This window comes from Meriones unguiculatus, chromosome 12 (genome assembly GCF_030254825.1).
Source record: "Meriones unguiculatus strain TT.TT164.6M chromosome 12, Bangor_MerUng_6.1, whole genome shotgun sequence".
Taxonomy (NCBI): Eukaryota; Metazoa; Chordata; class Mammalia; order Rodentia; family Muridae; genus Meriones; species Meriones unguiculatus.
Window position 1 is genome coordinate 33,394,036 of NC_083360.1, and position 17,733 is coordinate 33,411,768.

Consider the following 17,733-nt stretch of genomic DNA (forward strand, 5'->3'; position numbering starts at 1 on the left):
TTGTCACAATCCCACAGGCAGGGGCCACAATGTGGCAACAGGTTAGGCTCTGTCCTTATAGTTCAACAACTCCCACAGACAGAAAACTTTACCTCAACAGTCCAGCAAAGTCCCAAAATCTGTTCATGTTTTGTGGAGCCATTTACCAAGACTGATCAGCCAATTGTTCATTCTGGTCTGTATGGATTACAGGAGACAGAACGGCAGTTCTCTGAAGAAGAGGCAGCAGAGTGGGTGCTAAGTGAGCAAAGACAGCAGATGTCCATGGCAGTCATAGCAGTGATTCTCACTGCACTCGCCTCCCACTGCCGCCTGCCTCCATGCGGCTTCACTGTAACTCCAGCCCTCAGCTGTGCCTCCCAAGAAGCCAAGCCTTGCCTATATGGCTTCTGCCCCTGTAACCAACTCCTCCTTCGGGTTACTGCGGAGGATTGCCTTGGGTGTAAACTGCCAAATATTTGGGTAAATCTTGTAGCCTCTTCCTCCACAGGAATTAACCTGCTAAAGAGCCAGGGATTGGGAAAGTCAGAAGGAAAAGCTGAGTCAGGAATCTGTAGGGAAAAAAACAGCCCTGAAGTTCTGAACCCAGACTTTCGTGTCTTTTATGTTACTGCGCCCTTGCAGGCTGCGGTGGTGCATACCTTCAATCCCAGCACAGCTTCACAAAGGGCTATTTTCATTGGTTGTCTCCTTGACTCTTGCAACTAGCCATGTGAGTTATACCCATTTGTACAGATAAAGAAACCAACTCAGAGGGCTGGAGAGACAGCTCAGAGGTTAAGAGCACTGGCTGTTCTTCCAAAGGTCCTGAGTTCAATTCCCAGCAACCACATGGTGGCTCACAAACCATCTAAATGAGATCTTCTGGAGTGCATCTGTACATGCAAACACAACATTGTATACATAATAAATCTTGAAAGAAAGAAAGAGAGAGAGAGAGAGAAGAAAAGAAAGCAAGCTAACTCAGATACCAGCTCAGGTGACCTTGATGACTGTTGGGAAGTAGAATCAGCGTTCAGATGAGGTGTGCTCTTATCCTAGCTCCTGTAGGCTGTTTGCAGAGATCACAAGACACCAACTCTCACCTGCCGCAGGCCATGTGAGGGTGTCAGATCTTGTAGTCACAGACAGTTGTGAGCTGCCATGTGGATGCTGGGCTTTGAACCCCAGTCCTCTGGAAGAACAGGTCCACTGAGCCATCTCTCCAGACCCTCTTTTTTATTGAAGAGTGCTTTTTGCAACAGGATTTCTATATATCTTAGGATGGCCTCTAACTTGATGGGTAGCCAAGGATGACTTGAATTTCTCCTGAGTACCAGGATTACAGTTATGAACCACCCCCACCCCCAATTTAGGCCATGTGTGTTTTTCACTGATTAAAGGTGAATGGCTGGAGCCCACCTTGGAAGCCACGTAACGGGCTTACTCCTGCCTTGGAAATAGACAGCTACTGTTCGCTTCCACTGACCCATACACAAGCAGATGTCAAGGGGCTGTGAATGACTCATTCCCAGAAGAAATGACCTCTGGTTTCTTTTGTTTTGTTCTCTCTCTCTCTCTCTTTAATTGGTGTGGGAGGGTGTGTTACAGCACTTGGAGATCAACTTTCAGGAGTTAGTTCTTTCTTTCCACCATGTGAGTCCTAGGGATTGAACCCAGGCTATCAGCCTTAGCAGCAGTCATGTTTTTCCACTGAGCCACCTCACTGGCCCTTCCTCACCATCCATGCTTGTGTTGTCAGACTACGCTGCCAGCTAGGAAGATGAAGCCATGCATCAGTGCATGCCTTCCTGCTGAACAGGCCAGGAGTTGGCACACGGAGCACTGTAAGTTTTAGGACAGCTTGGTCTACAAAGTGAGTTCTAGGTCAGCTAGGGCTACACAGAGAAATCCTGTCTCAGAAAAAAAAAAAGAAAAAAAAAAGGAGAAAAGCTGACAGCTGTAGGCTAGCCCGTTAGCTGATGACACTGATGAGGGCAGGGAGGAGGCCGGAAGTTCAAGCTGAGAATCAGCGCCGATGATGGGAGGGCCGGAAATGCCTCCTACCTTCTGATAGGCATGCATCTCCTCCAGGGCAGCCAGCTCTGTGGGGCCCTGTGGCCTGTCCTCTTGGTCTCTGTGATCCCATCAACACCTTTAAGGGGCAGAGCAGTCACACGTGCTGCCTTTTGAGGCCATCAGCCTCTCTTGGCACTATGGGCTTGAAGCTTTGGTGGGCATCTAGGCGCCCAGTGCTCAGCTCCACATCTGCGTTCCTCAGTTGCGGCCCCAAGACTAGCAGAGCTGTTGTTGGTTCCCATCTGCCCTGAGACGTCAAGTCCTCCTTTGGTTGTGCACTCCACTCTTCTTCCTTGTTCCCTACAGGTCCAGCTACAGCTGCTGACAGCCATTGTGAAGCTATTCCTGAAGAAGCCAACAGAGACTCAGGAGCTGGTGCAACAGGTCCTCAGTTTGGCCACTCAGGTAGTAACCCCACCTCCCTGCTTCTTCCCACACTGCATCAAAAGAAGCTTTATTTCTAGGAGCCAGTCTCCCTCTAACTTCCCAGGATAGCATATATCAAACTGATGCCAGAGTAGCCTGAGATCTCTGACTCCTGGGAGCCAGAGTAGCAGACAGATCCACATGGGATGGCGTCACTATGTGAAAGAGGGGATATGTGGGAACCAAAAGTTTTGCTGGAAAGTTCACTGAAAGATAGGGGATTGGAGACAGGAGCAGGTATGAACTACCTGAACTAAACAACTAAGGAGACCCACTTAAAGTTGGGGTGTGGGGTGTGCCCCTTAAGATGGTTTAGGGACAGGCCTTTGGGTATATTCAGAATTGTTGGATAAGATGGGTATGGTGATACCTGCTTTTAATCCCAGCACTGGGGAGGCAGAAGTAGACAGATCTCCGTGAGTTCAAAGCCCATCTGGTCTACATAGTGAATTCCAGCATTAGCCCTGTCTCAAAAAAAAGAACAACAAAACAAAGTATTGTTAGATGAAAAGGCTGGTCTATTGGAGGACCCCTTTCTCTCATCTGGGAAGGAATTCCATAGCTTTTTCCAACCCCACCCCCCAAGGACTCAGACAACCCGGACCTTCGGGACCGTGGCTACATCTACTGGCGCCTGCTCTCCACGGACCCTGTAGCTGCCAAAGAAGTGGTGCTGGCTGAGAAGCCCCTCATCTCAGAGGAGACGGACCTTATTGAGCCTACACTGCTGGACGAGCTCATCTGCTACATTGGCACACTGGCCTCTGTCTACCACAAGCCACCCAGCGCCTTTGTGGAGGGCGGCCGGGGAGTGGTGCATAAGAGCCTGCCACCCCGAACTGCCTCGTGAGTACAGCTGGCCAGCATGCATGCAGGCCTTAGTCTAAGCAAACTAAGAGCTGGCCGCCTGCCAGTGCGTAACTGCATGCTGTGTGTCCGCTCCATCACCCCGGTTACTCCTCTGAGTTGCTGAGACAAAGTGTCCATTAACAGATGAGGGTACCGGTTGTGGAGAATGTGGACCGTTCAGGACCCCACAGCTGGCAGAGCTGACTTCTAGTTCCAAAGACCTGTTCCTACTACCTCTGTTCCTCCTGGGTGTCTGGTTTGATTCAGTGACAGTCCTGTGCATCTAGTTTCTTTTTTAGCACAGCTGGCTCACCTCATGGAGAGCTTAAAAAGTAAATGGGGGGCGGGGGGGCTGGAGAGATGGCTCATAGGCTAAGAGCACTGGCTGTTCTTCCAAAGGTTCTGAGTTCAGTTCCCAGCAACCACATGGTGGTGGCTCAAAACCATCTGTAGCAATATCTGGTGCCCTCTTCTGGTGTACAGGCACACATGGAGGAAGAACACTGTATAAATAACTAATAGATTTTTTTTTAAAGTAGGTGGGACTAGAAAGGCAGAGAGACAAGTCATATAGATTTCCCTTTATAGATTTCCCAGTGAGGCGACCCAGAGCCTGTCTTAGGGAGAGATCTTGGAAACTAACACCTCTTTATCTTCCCTAGAACCTTCTGACATTTCCATCCCACCTGACCCTTTCTATGTCCAACAGGAGTGAGAGCACAGAGAGCCCTGAGACAGCCCCAGCTGGAGCACCTTCTGGTGATCAGCCTGATGTCATCCCTGCCCAGGGTGACCTGTTAGGTGACCTCCTCAACTTGGACCTTGGCCCCCCAGTGAGTGGCCCACCCTTGGCTGCCTCCTCAGTGCAGATGGGAGCTGTGGATCTTCTTGGTGGTGGCCTCGACAGCCTGGTATGTTCTAGGGCCCCCTGGTGATGTTACTAATGATCTTCAGAGGAGCAGGCTCAGATGCTCCTTTGTGCCATCAGCCAGGGAGGGTATGTTGAATCCTCATTCTGCCCTCTGTGGTGATCGGGTAGCCCTATGCTTAGTCACCTGCATCCTGTTAGGATGTTCCTAGCTTTGAGGAAGCAGGCCTTTGTCCGCTCACACTCAGGCTACCGTCTGGAAAGCAGCCCAGCCAGGCCTACATGGAAGGCCCTTCTGCCCTTTCAAAGAGATGTGGTAAGCCTGGCCCAGGCTCCCCTCAGGCACCTAATAGGGCTGGGCAGAAGCAGCTTCTTAACCTTTCCCTTGGTGTCAAGTCTAGCCATGAGAGATCCTAGGACAAAGTACAAAAAGTTATGGCACAGGTCATGGGATGCCAGGCTAAAGCCATGAGAAAAGGGTTGTATCCTTCAAAGGGGTGAGACTCTGCTCTGGACCTTAGAACAGACTCATCTCAACTGGAGCCACAGTTAACTAACCTCTCTCTCTTGTCTCATGTTCTTTCCTTGCCTTTCTCTCTGCATGTCGCTGCCTGTCTCTTCACCCTGCCTGCTTCTGCTTGGAGATGGGGGATGAGCCTGAAGGGGTACGGTTCAACCCTCTTGTCACCAGTTCTTCATCTGTGCTGGACCTTGGCCATTGGCCCCCATGCCCACAAAATTTTCAGTGTCCTTACCACCCAATGATAATGATATCATCCTAGAGACAGCTGGCCTCAGGCCTGAGCGTCTGTCCTGGAGGAGAGTCCTGTATCTTAGTGCTCTCCTCCCAGAGTGTACATACCCCTCGTATGGGTGAGTCCTCTCCCAGAGGTCACTTCCTGAGCTTCAAGGCCTATGGAACTCAAGAGTGCTCAGCCTCTCTTTTCTGCCTCACGTGGTCTTGTTTCTGCTATTTAAGTTGATGTAGAGGGTGGTCCTGTTCTTACCCCCCTGTAAGAGCAAGGTGACTGTTCTCCTGGGCTCCTGAAGTCCTCTCTTAATGTCTCTGGTATGTTTGCCAGATTGGAGACACCAACTTTGGGGCACCTCCAGCACCAGTGACAACAGCAGCAGCTCCAGCCAGACTTGGAGCACCCATCAGCAGTGGCTTAAGTGACCTCTTTGACCTGACCAGTGGCGTGGGCACCCTTTCAGGATCCTACGTAGCTCCCAAAGCAGTAAGTCCTTGTCTCTCCTGGCTGGAGCACAGAAAAGGAACTGAATTGAGATTGGTAACTCTTCCCACTGAACTCAGCCCCCCCACGAAGATGGGCCGTGAGGCTGAGGGGTTCATCCCTCTGTCACCAGTCTTCGATTCTTATTGTGCTCTAGCTGTGCTGCAGTGTCCTGACAGCCTCTGGCATGACCGCTCTATGACAGCAAGGCCTTGTCCAGGTGGCACACTTAGCATTTGGTGAGAAAAGATGGAGAATGCATTGCAGGCTGTTGCCTGTGGTAAAGCCTGGACAGGAGGGAATACCTGGGCTTGTCAGAGCACCAGTTTTCCGAACTGTTAGATCCAGTGCCTCAGACACAGAGAACTTGTCTCTGAAGGAAACTGATGGCCCATATAACCTGTCTGCACATGGAAATTTAAAGATAACCACATCTCCATCGGTAGATAAAGGAGAAGAAAGGAAGAAAATACATAGGCCAGTGTTACAGACACAAAGCGCAGGCTGCCCTAGAGGATGTGTCAGTGTGTTGTCATTGTGTCATGACATGGGTGGTGTGGCTGGGGGAACTGCTACTTTTCTAAAGTGGCAGCTGACTCTCAGTCAAGTTCTCAGCAGAACAGGTAGCAGGTGTGTGATGTAAACCTATAATCTCAGTGCCTGGGAAGTCCAGGCAGGAGGATCCAGGGTTCAGTGTCACCAGGCATGGTGCTACATGTCTTCAATCCCAACACTTTAGTGGCAGAGACAGGCAGATCTCTGATCTTCAGGCCAGCTAGGGCTGTATAGTGAGACCCTGTTCCAAGGTGGGGTAGGGGTCATGGGGGAGGGATAGTGGTACACCCCTCAGGAAGTACAGGCAAGTAGATCTTTGTGAGTTCAAGGCCAGCAGCCTGGTCTACACAGAGAGTTCCAGGACAGCTAGGGCTGCATAATAGAGAGACTTTATCTCAAAAAGAAAAAACAAAACAAAACAGAAAAAACAGAAAGACACAAACTCCCCCTGAGTTAGTCTTGGGGACTTCTGTGTGTTTATATATTTATGTAAATGTAAAGAATGGAAAAAAAAAAAAAAAAAAAAAAACCTGTAGGGATGCAGGAAAATTGGAATTGTTCCATGGCAGAATGCTCAGCATTCCTGTCTCCAGTCCCCAAAACATAGTACCTCCCCTTACCTCATCATGCTTCCTGAAGAATGACCCGTAAGTACCCAGTGTGCTCCTGAGGGTGTATCATCACCCACCAAGAACATTTTGCTACACTAGAGATTCTTGAGGCAGAAAGCCAAGCCAGGCTACGGGCTTGGTCGTGATACAGACTCAGCGATGGCCAGTGGAAAGTTCTAAACTGAATGATGAAATGGTGTGATATACAGCATTTGAGCTTTGGCCCTAGGGAAAGGTATAGAGTTGCATAGAACCCAAAGGAGACTATTAGGGTGCTCCTAGCAGCCTAGACAACACCAGCTTTGGGAGCACAGACAGTGATATGAGAACTTTCTCAGTGCTAGGAATGGCAGCATGTGAAGGGGCTGAAGCCGTTCCGATGCAAGCAGCCAGACACTAATAGGTACTGAATTGAAGCCAGGGGTGAGAACAGCTAAGTTTGAAAGGTAAATGTTTTTGCCTGGAACTAAGAAGAGCACAGTGTGGGTCATGTTACCTATGCCAGGGAAGCTCCACAAGGACACATATGGCCTGTCCTTTCACTACAAGGTCACATCTGCTGAATCTTCATCTCCTGAGGTGCCCACCTCAGGGCTTTAGGGGTCTCCCCACAGAGGCTGTTGTTAGGGGAGCTGTGAATAGCACCTGCACTTCCCTGACCTGGCCTCACCTGCAGAGGTGGAGGCTAGTACCCCAGGCAGGCCCCTTCCAGGCCTGGGCTTTGAGAGGACCACATGACAGCAGCTCTGCCGCCTGCAGTAGCAGGCTTGATGCCAGGCACGCAGCAGCCTTCCACAGCAGCAGCCTACAGGGTCCTCCTACAGCCGTATGTTACTGTTATTCATTTTAGGGTTGAGAAATCTGAGTACTTTTGCCCATGGCCACATAACTAGAAAGTGACAGAATCTGGAATTGAATGCAGGGTGATGACACTGTAGTCTGCGCTTCAACTTCTGTGTCACCGTGCACAGAGTGAAAGCACTTACATGCCTTCTGTTTCTGAGACAGAGTCTTTTCATGAGATTCCATGCTGGTCTTGATCTTGTGGCAGTCCTCCTGCCTCAGTCTCCAGAAGGCTAGGATTGCAGACAGAGCTACCATGCCTGGATGTATACTTTGTAAGGTCACAAGTCACAGTCAGAAGGACCAGAGAGTACAGACTGTGACAGAAACCACAGATAGCTGCCTACTACACAGATTAATAACACCACGTGCCAGGCCAAACTAGACTCATTAAAAACCTAACAACAGCCATACTTGAGAGGTAAAGGCAAGAAGATCAGGAGTTTAAGGCCAGCCTCAAGTATGTGAAATCAAAACAAGCAAGCAAGCAAACACACATTCACCTCTGAGTGAGATCACTCAGAGGGTAAAGGCATTTGCAATTAAGCCTGATGACTTGAGTTCAATCTCTGGGCCCAATACGGTAGAAGGAAAGAACTAACTCCCACAAGTTGTCTTCTGACCTCCACGCACATCATGGCATCTGCATATATGCACACATGAAATAAATAGAAAACCATTTTAAAAAAGTTCATCAATAGGACATTGTAGTATCCATCTCTAATCCCAGCATTAAAAGGCAGGGGGATCTCAAAACAAGAACTACTGATGACATGGGGATGAAACAGGACAGAATCCTGTGGCGTGGTACTCACTGGATACTCAGCAGCCGTGAGCTGGCCTTCCACATGTGCATAGGTTTTTAACTGATGACGTCACTGCTAGTGTGGTAGAGATGATGTACCTGGTCACACTTAATGCTGGTGATGTGAGCTGCGGGGACTGTGCTAGAAGTAACCAGGAAGGCTCCTGGAGGAAGAGTCCATGCCATAGGACAGGACTTTTCCACCTCCTTAGTCACTGCTTCCTTCAGCAGTAGCAGGTTGTCTATATGTCCTTCACAGCACTATTACTGCTGGCGCTGTTGGTCCTTCACACAGATTCCCCAGCTGCCTTGGGTTTAAGCTCCCTACACATAGAGCATGGCGCTTCCTGTAGATGAGAACTTCAGATTGGTCCAGCATGGATTAGCAGCTAGTGACGGTTGAGGGGTCAGCCAGTCAGTGAAATTTAGTTCCGTTGGGACTTTCTCAGGAGTCTGTGAGTCCACAGTAACCCTCAAAGTGCAGGGTCAGACGTGACATGGTGGTTGGGAGAGGACTAGTTCTGCAAACACAAGAGGCCTGTTAAGATAGAGTCATGAACCTGGTCTGAGGGAGTTGATGCCTGGGGCTTAGCAGCTTTCTGAGTGTTCTTATACCCCAAGCCGTGGCTGGTGGGATCCAGGGTGATCAGAACCTGCCAAGTGTGTGGACAGAGAAGAGCTTTCCCACTGTAGGAGACAGCAGAGGAGATGTCTTGGGTAGAGGGGTCAAGATAAGCCCGGAGTAGGCCCCAGTCTGTGAATACTCGTGCAAGGTGGGAAAAGGTTTTCCGGGGTTCATGATCATGTGTACATTTCACAGTATGATTCCAGATGCTGTGAAAAAGAGGAAAGCAAGCTGGGTAGCCAGCTGGGTGAAGCTAGAGTACCTTGAGAAGCAGGAGCGCTGAGGGCAGATGTGGACAGGGTTAAAAAGGCTGTGTGTAGCATGAGGGACATGTACACTGGGGTACTTTTGGAAGCTGTCTGACAGAACTGTAGCCTTTTAATATCAGGAGCCCAGTAAGTAGCAGTCAGGGGAAACAGAGGCCCTGAGAGGCACCTGCACATCTGAAGGGTGACACTTGAAGCTGTCCTTCACGGGCAGGGTTGATTCCTGCAGGGTACTTAGCGAACACCCTGTGCACAGAGCACCCTGTGCATCAGGCCCAGAGCTACCTGTGTAGATGGAACATCGAAATACTTCCTTGAAAGGACCCTGGGCAAGTAGTAAGGAAAAAAACTATACAAGCTCATGAGGGTGGGCTTCCTGATGGAGGCATTCTGTTCCTGAGCCTGCTAAGAAGGGCAGCCAGGACACTGGCAGGCAGGAGCTTCTTTGGTACTATCCATACATACTATCTGGGTCAGGCTGTAACAGCCAAGGAAAGCATCCAGGATGCTGCTTTGTACTCAGCTCTGACCTTGCCTTGTGTTGGCAGGACTCACCTGCCTCATCACTTTTCTTCAGTTTTCCTCAGAATTACCTTCTTTGACTTCTGAAGATGTCCTCCCTGTCCTCAATTACCTGATACCCAAGTAATTGTCCTCAAATACCTATACCATGATGCTGTCCCTGGGTGGGCGACAGGGTTAGTTTACAGTACATTTATCATGCCTTAGTGGTAGAGGCAGGTTAATCAGAAGGCCCTTCAGGAAAGAGAGAAAAGATCCCAGGCTACCTATGGCTTTGGGGTGAAGAAGAGGCGCACAGCCCCTCCTGCTCTCTTCCCAACAGGTCTGGCTCCCTGCAATGAAGGCCAAGGGGCTGGAGATCTCCGGCACTTTCACCCGCCAAGTTGGCTCCATCTCCATGGACCTTCAGCTGACTAACAAGGCCCTGCAGGTCATGACAGATTTTGCCATCCAGTTCAATCGGAACAGGTGAGCCCTGGCCAAACTCAGCAGGAGTGACTTTTTGTCCACTGCATGGACAGAGTGAACAGGGCATCTCCCCTAACTTGTCCGCCATTGATTAAAGGACAGTTTTTCGTCAGAACTCACTTCTCCAAGCCAGCAACCTGCCACCAGAAGTGCCTGCCCTGTATCTCCCTCCTGCCTCTCCTTCCAGGCCTCAGTCACTTTCTACTGGGGAGCAGCTATGAAAAAGTGGGTTGGGTAGTAGGCCTGCCAGCCACACTCCCCTGAGAGCAAAAGATTTATCAGACAAGGACTCACTCTGAGAATGAGTAGTGGCTGCTTCAAGCTCCTTGATACCTCCATGTTTCCTGGCCTGCATGTTGGTGAGGAGACACGCCTGCTAGCACCAGGAGCCAGCAAGGCTCGGCTCTCTGGGAACCTTCGCAGCCCCTCTTGATGATACCTCTTCCTGAGCGGCTCCAGTGATGAGCAAACTGAGCCTCTAAGAAGTTGACTGAAGGGGCCGCTTCCTCAGGAGAGCCTTGGACAGACTGGGGAGGCTGAGGCAGTTCTGCCTCTTCTCACAGGACGCTAGAGATCATAAGTGCTGACTGCTTATAACCAACCCTCTGTGCATTAAACATTCCTGGGTAGCAGATCCAAGCCAAGGGCTATAGACTCTTGGTCTCCATAGCTACCTGGCAGTCAAGTAGAGTAGCCATTATTTCTTCCTTGTAATGAGCCCTGCCCAAGGTCACTGATCTAAAGTCATGGCACTTCAAAGCCTGGAGTGCAGAGCCACCATGCAAGCCTGATGTTTCCCTCTGGATTCTAGGCAAGTCTGAAGAGAGCATAGTTTGAGTTTTCAACGGCAATGCCATTCGCCCTGTAGGAGCTGGGAGCTGGGTATAAGTCTGTCCCTCATTGAATGTCTCTGACCTCATCAGGAAGAAGGAACTGCGTGTACTTTTGTTTTTTACCAGTTTAGAAATTGGCATATTTCCATATACTACTATGGACATACTGAGTGCTCAGGTCATATTCCCCTCCAGACCACTGTGACTGACCTTCCAGAAGTTTTTGTCCAATTGAAGCAGCTTTCCTGGGGGCAGAGCTTTCCTGAACCTGTGGCCGTTGCATAACATGGCCAGTTCTCATCCAGTGACATCTGGTCTTTGCTAGGGCTGTCAGATCCTTTCCAGGTTATAGGTTTTAACAGTAAATACCTAGGCTGTCAAGAGTTTTCCATCAAGAAACATGAAGTCCAGGCCCGTGGTGTTGGGTGAAGGTCCTGAAGGAAAGGGCAGGGCTGTGCTACGTTGACCTACCAGGATCCAGCCCAGAGGACAAAAAGAAGCATAGCTTAGCCTCTGCCTTTCACCAGACTGGGATGGAATGCTGGTCCCAGGTTCTTGCCTCCTGTCTACATGATCAGCGGAGCAGGGGAAGTCATAAGCTTGGGAAAGGCTTACTTGATAAAGGAGCTCTGTGTCCATCACTCCTCCTCACTCCAGAGCACAGAGCCAACCTATCGCATGTCCACACCCACTCCCCTAAGTCCCCTGTGTGGGCTTCTCTCTCTCCAGCTTTGGCCTGGCCCCTGCCGCACCACTCCAGGTACATGCACCGCTCAGTCCCAACCAGACTGTGGAGATCTCCCTGCCTCTTAACACAGTAGGCTCAGTCATGAAGATGGAGCCTCTAAACAACCTTCAGGTGTGTTCCCCCAGGGCTAGACACCCCGTTTCCACTTAGTCTCAGCCATGGGATGGATGCTAGCCATCTCCGCAGAAGGCCTGCTCTTGGCTGCAGATGGACCTGGGTCAGGGGACAAAGGGGCATGGCTACAAGGGAGGAATCTGAGAAAGCCTGCTCAGGACACCCTGCTTGGGGCCTCAGAGGTGGTATAAGCCCAAGAATCAGGGTGCCAAGCCTTGGGACTGACTGGGAACCCCTGTGCCTAGGTGGCCGTGAAGAACAACATTGATGTCTTCTACTTCAGCACCTTGTACCCACTGCATGTCCTCTTTGTGGAGGATGGGAAGATGGGTGAGTTGTAAAGGGTCCTGGGGATCTGTGCGGTAGGTCTGCAGCTAAGGAACCTGGGGAAACTAGTGCCTGTAATTAAGGATTAACAGGACAGCTTTGCCTTATGATAGGATCCTCGGCAGATCCTAGGAGCCCCATCTCTGGCTTGCTGGTAGCCTGTGCCACTTCACTTGTGACTGCTGCTTACTCTTTAGCTTGTCCCATGGGCTGCAAAGAACCAGGTCGGTCACCATACCTGGTGTCTACCTCCTCTGCTGAGGCCAGAACCCTGAAAAGGCTGTAGGGAAGGGCTCAGCCTGGGCTCTGTGTGGCACGTCATCCTCCTTGCCATAAGAGCCATGTCTAACAAGCAGGCTGCACAGAGGTGGAAGAAAATGAGGTCAGATATAGAGTAAGGGAAAGGAGAGGCAGGAAGCAAGGGCACTTAGGAATAAGCCTGTGTTCTGAGCTGAAGCAGATGGAGGTGTGGAGAAGCCAGTGCCTTCACTCAGCTTCCAGGTGGCACATTGGAGACCAGACCCATTTCCTGCCATGTGATGCTAAGGGGCCACAGTTTATCAGAATCCCATTTCTCACCCCATCGCACTCAACCTGCAGACCGGCAGATGTTCCTGGCCACATGGAAAGACATTCCCAATGAGAATGAAGCCCAGTTCCAGATCAGAGACTGCCCGCTCAACACAGGTGAGGCCCCTCGTCCCAGGACGCCACTTGTTCTCCTTGTACCCACTGAATGTGGACCTTCCCTGTCTGTCTAACCATGCAGAGGCTGCAAGCAACAAGCTGCAAAGCAGTAACATTTTCACCGTTGCCAAGAGGAATGTGGAGGGCCAGGACATGCTCTACCAGTCTCTGAAGTTGACCAATGGCATCTGGGTGCTGGCAGAGCTGCGGATCCAGCCAGGCAACCCCAGCTTCACGGTGAGAGCCCTGAACCCACTGCCAGGTCTTGACCCTCCAGCTCCCTGCCCCAGCAGTGCTTCTCCAGGTCTGCCTTCCTGGTCTGGGCTGTTAGGAGGCTCAGATGGGCCTCTCTGAGCCTTTATGAGAGTTGGTTCTTTTAGTGTTTGGGTTGGTTTTCGAGACAGGGTTTCTCTCAGTAGCCTTGGCTGTCCTGAACTCGCTTTGTAGACCAGGCTGGCCTCGAACTCAGAGATCTGCCTGCCTCTGCCTTCCTGAGTGCTGGGATTGAAGGCGTGTGCCACCTCACCCAGTGAGAATTGGTTCAACTCAACCCCATCAGGTTATCCAATAAGAAATCCAGGAACATAAACACATACCCCCAGACAGGGAAATAGTGTCACTGACTACGGGTGTTGGCCCTTCTGCCATATGGTTGTTTGAGTGCCTGGCTAGGGCCACACTGATTTCAGCAGCCCTTGAGTCAGAGCCATCAGAGGACAACTTCCAAGGTGGTCTGGGTATTCTGCAAACTACAGAGCCGTTCCCAGGCCTGGAGTTCAGGCTTTGCTTCCCCCACGCATCCTTGCCTAGTAGGTTTGGCCCTGTAGACACTACTACATCCCAATGCTAGCAACCTTGGCGCTGGTGGGTGGGGCTGTGATGGTAGCTGAGGTGGTGGTAATTTCCATCTCCCTGTTTGATTGTTGCATGTCCACCTTCCTTGCCGGTGCCATGGTACAGGACTTGGAGGTTAGCAGATGGCTTCTTTTTCTTCTGCCTCACCTCCATCCTTCCTAGCAGTACTGCGCATGCCTCATCTCCTGGTCTGGCTCTAGTGCATTCTGTGTCCCCTTGCCTCTTGGCCTTGCTTCAGCCTGATGCTCTAAGGACCAGCAGATGTGCATGGAGGCTACCAACCCCAGGGCTTCCCAAGAACTTCCACATGCATGGTGTGCAGAGCCCTAAAAGGAGGCCCTTGGACCCTTCTGCGGATTCTACTTGCACTCCTTCCTAACTGCAGCCTCAGACAGACATGATGCTCTCAAGTGGAAGGGCTGGCTGGCTTCTGTCCCCTCTGCCTGGACTCTCAAAGCTCAGACCTCAGCCAGCACTGAGGCAGTTTCATACAAACCTGTTTCCTGTGCTGGAGCCAGAGCAAGCCCCACACACCTTTGCGGTCCCCAGCAGAGGTCTGCTTCCTCTTAACCCTTCACCCACGAAGACTAAAAAGACCTAGAGCTCCAGAGGTTATCGTGGGGCAGACAGCTTAGAAAGGGCTGGGCTGGGTACTCCTGTGAGCTTGTGAGTCATGCGGCCTGCCAGTGGCTCTGGTGGCAGAACTGACAGCAGGTGTGGGGGCTGCAAGTCTGTTTGGCTCCCACCCGACTGGCTGCGATGGCCACCCCCTCTTCTTTGCCTCACATCTGCCCCGCTCTGAGCTTCTAGCCTGCTGTGTGCATGCACATGTGCTCATTGCTTCCCATCGGGCCCCGAGTTCTCCCACCCTTACTGAAGGGCCCCGGGATGAGCTCTTTCCCTGGCCTTTTCTCCTGCAGCTGTCCCTCAAGTGCCGAGCACCGGAGGTGTCCCAGCATGTATACCAGGCCTACGAGACCATCCTCAAGAACTGAAGTCCCTCCAACATCCACCCGAGCCTTCTGCCAGCCCTGTCGTGGAGCCCTGTGGGTGGCAGTACCTCCTCCTTTCTTTAGGAAAAGGCCAGGTGGGCTCCTGACCCCCCAGGAGGCTCTCCTGATCCTAAGGGCCCAGAGCAGGGGCCATGCCCCCTCCTGGAGGAACCTCTCAGTGCATCTCCAGTGGCTGCTGTTGATGTGGGATCAAAGGAGATGGAGCCAGAGCAGCAGCAGAAGCTGGACAGGAGGCCTCAGGGTGCTCTTCCTTCTCCCTCTGCCTGGGGGTGAGCGTGGAACTCCCCTTGGGGTCCCAGCCCATAATCCCTGCTCTGTCTTCCCACTGAGCCTGTCCTGGGTAGAGTCCTCTGGGTGCCAATGTTACTGCTCTGTCACAGTCCTGGGACTCCAGGGGCTGGAGGTGGTGACGGGCCGGCATGAGCCTAAAGAGACAACCTGGGCCAGCACAGCACCATCCACCATATGCGCCAGGTGGAGCTGCTGTGACCACCTGGATGGTCCAGAGTCCATCTGGGATTCTGTTCCCTCATGCCCTAGAGGATGGTCACTGCCGAAAAAAACATTCCTTGGTGTCCCCTCTGTGAGTCCAGGGCTCTTAGAACAGAAATAGGGTGGAAAGTGGAGTAAGGGGCAGTGGAAATGCTTCCAGTGTGAGGCTCCTAAGGGTTCTCTATCGTCCACTGCCCTCCCCAGGCTCCCCAGTCTCAGTGTGTATGACAGTGATGGGTTTCCCTGTCACTGCTGTTTGATAATAAAGAGATTCTGCTTTTGGCAGTCACGCACACTTCTTTCCCTTTACAAAGAAAGACCAGCCTAAGGAACTGCTTTTGGGTGGCTGGGGATAATGTCTGACCCCTGCAGTCATTATATCTAATACGTATAAATAGAAAATATATATATTGTATGTTTACTCTTATTTTCAAAAAGAGAAAGTGAATAAAAATGATGAGATCAAGTGTGTCCCTGGCCAGTGTGTCAGGTCATAAGGTTTTTCTGGGCAGGGGTCCTGGGCTGAAGCCATATACCTGACTGTGGTCCATGCTCTGGTTCTCTGAGGACAGGGCCTTCCCTTCATTCTGCCCTCCCATGGCTTGCTGGTGTCCTGCCACCTTCCTGCCGCTGATGTCAAGTCCTTCCCAGCTGATGCTCTGTCCCCTTTGATCCAGGGAAGAGACTGCAGTCTCCTTTGTTTCCTCCTTTTTCAAACTGTCTTGGAGCACAGCAGAAATGACTGAGCAGGGTGAGCGGGAAAGGGTTAGACAGTGTTGCATGTCTTTTCTTGAGGAGAGGTTATCTGTAGAGAGACTCACCCACAAAGAGGACTCCGAAGAGACCAAAGAAACAGTTCATCCAAGGAACATGAACTACTACAACTACTCTGGGTTCAGGACAGTAATGGTCAGCCATATGCCTGAACAGGGTTCCACAGTAACCTACCCCTTTCTTCAGCTCTTATGTTGTTGTTTTCCATCCTCCTTTGGGGGTGAGCGTTGTGCCAGTAGGCAAAGCAACAGTTATTTACTCTTACTATTTTGGCCAGTTATGAGCCTCTGCAGTAAGCACTGCCCACTAAAGAAGCTTCCCTAGCCAAGGCCTACAGCAGCGATAATCTCAACAGCAGTAACATGCCCACTAGGGGACTTGACCAGACACAAATTTTTGCCTTAAAGTAAATGAGGGTTCCCTGCTGTGGAGTAGGCTCTCGATCCAATTAGAAAGCAACTGGTTGCGCTCTAACAGTTGTGCCACTATTGTACCGTCAAGCAAGTCTTGCTTGGCAGGCTGATGTTAACGTGCTGCCTGTGTACACAGTTGAGAAGGACCACTGGTAGCAATTTGACAGGAAGCCTGCATGCCACCTGGGGCTATGAAAGCCAGCCCACAGGGAGGAACCAGCCCCGCCCTTGCCAGACTTTCTCACGCTCTACAATATAGCTTATCATGTCTTCAGCAATGAGGACTTACCACCCAATTCTAATGTGCAATCAACAACAATGGCAATTGCCTTTGTGGTTTCTGAGGCTTCGGGAGTCTCCCTGTCCATCAACTTATAGAAAGATAACATCCCTAGCCACTGGGACTTTCATCCAAAAACATTCTGAATGTGCCTTTTCCCACCACAGTACCTTCATTATTTAAACTCTTTAACTGTTTCTACATTTATAGACGTAGGCTGTGGAAGGGTTTATTGTCACCTTGGTGGGTTTTATTTGTACCTTAACCATAAAATTTCCAGGAACTCTACAGCTGTGCCTGGACTCTGAACCCTGAATAAGCTTATTTTTTATCCTAGCAAGTTATTTCAGGAACTTCTCTAAATTTGTAAGAGACTCAGAGGTTAGCATTATAATAAAAAAATTGGAGGGGGTGGGGAGTAAGGCATCAGAATAACTTTTTTTAAGTTGTTTGGTTTTTTTTCATACAATATATTTCCTCCTTCATCTACTCCCAGATCCTCTCTACCCATGCAATTTCAGACATTCTTTATATAGAAACAAACAAGCAAATTAAGGACAAACAAAAACAGAACAGATCACGTAGAAAAGAAGTAGCACGTATACATGAAGAAAACATGTAAATCAGAAGCCATCATATGAGCCAGGTGACATCTGCGCTTGGGAGGTAGAGGCAGGCAGATCTCTGAGTTCAAGGCCAACCTGGTCTACAGGGTAAGTTCCAGGGCAGCCAGGAATACACAGAGAAACCCTGTCTAAAAACAAAACAGAAAAAAATACTATTGAGATCATTTTCAGTTAGCTGTCTACTGCTGGACCTTGGGCCTATCCTTAAATGTGGTTTGTAGGGGCTGGAGAGAGGCTCAGGGGTTAAGAGGCTGCTCTTCCAGAGGACCCTGGTTCAATTCCCAGCACCCACATGGCAGTTCACAACTGTCTGGTCTGTAACTCAAATTCTAGTGGATCAGACTCCCTCACACAGACATATGTAGGCCAAGAACCAAATGTACATAAAAATAAAATAAATTTTTAAAAAATGTGGTTTGTATACAGTGGGACTCCACTGA

The 17,733-nt window shown here is 50.5% G+C and overlaps 1 protein-coding gene and 1 non-coding gene across 7 annotated transcripts in view; both read left to right on the plus strand.

Annotated features, from left to right (window-relative positions):
- Ap1b1 (adaptor related protein complex 1 subunit beta 1) overlaps positions 1–15,666 on the plus strand; it is a 90,619-nt gene extending 74,953 nt beyond the window's left edge. For 5 of the 6 annotated variants that reach the window (XM_060365588.1, XM_060365585.1, XM_021632714.2 and 2 more), the window contains exons 12-22: positions 2,365–2,463; positions 3,071–3,330; positions 4,043–4,244; positions 4,846–4,866; positions 5,284–5,439; positions 9,986–10,131; positions 11,694–11,823; positions 12,072–12,156; positions 12,754–12,840; positions 12,923–13,077; positions 14,616–15,666. In XM_060365588.1, coding sequence (XP_060221571.1) covers positions 2,365–2,463; positions 3,071–3,330; positions 4,043–4,244; positions 4,846–4,866; positions 5,284–5,439; positions 9,986–10,131; positions 11,694–11,823; positions 12,072–12,156; positions 12,754–12,840; positions 12,923–13,077; positions 14,616–14,690 — 1,416 coding nt within the window. In that variant the 3' untranslated portion in view covers positions 14,691–15,666. The remainder of the gene's footprint in view (positions 1–2,364; positions 2,464–3,070; positions 3,331–4,042; positions 4,245–4,845; positions 4,867–5,283; positions 5,440–9,985; positions 10,132–11,693; positions 11,824–12,071; positions 12,157–12,753; positions 12,841–12,922; positions 13,078–14,615) is intronic. The other variant, XM_021632717.2, reaches the window with a different exon arrangement.
- Positions 10,544–10,640, plus strand: LOC132646927 (small nucleolar RNA SNORD125). The gene has a single exon (XR_009585253.1). It is a non-coding gene; the product is annotated as a small nucleolar RNA SNORD125 (small nucleolar RNA).
- Positions 15,667–17,733: the final 2,067 nt, after the last annotated feature.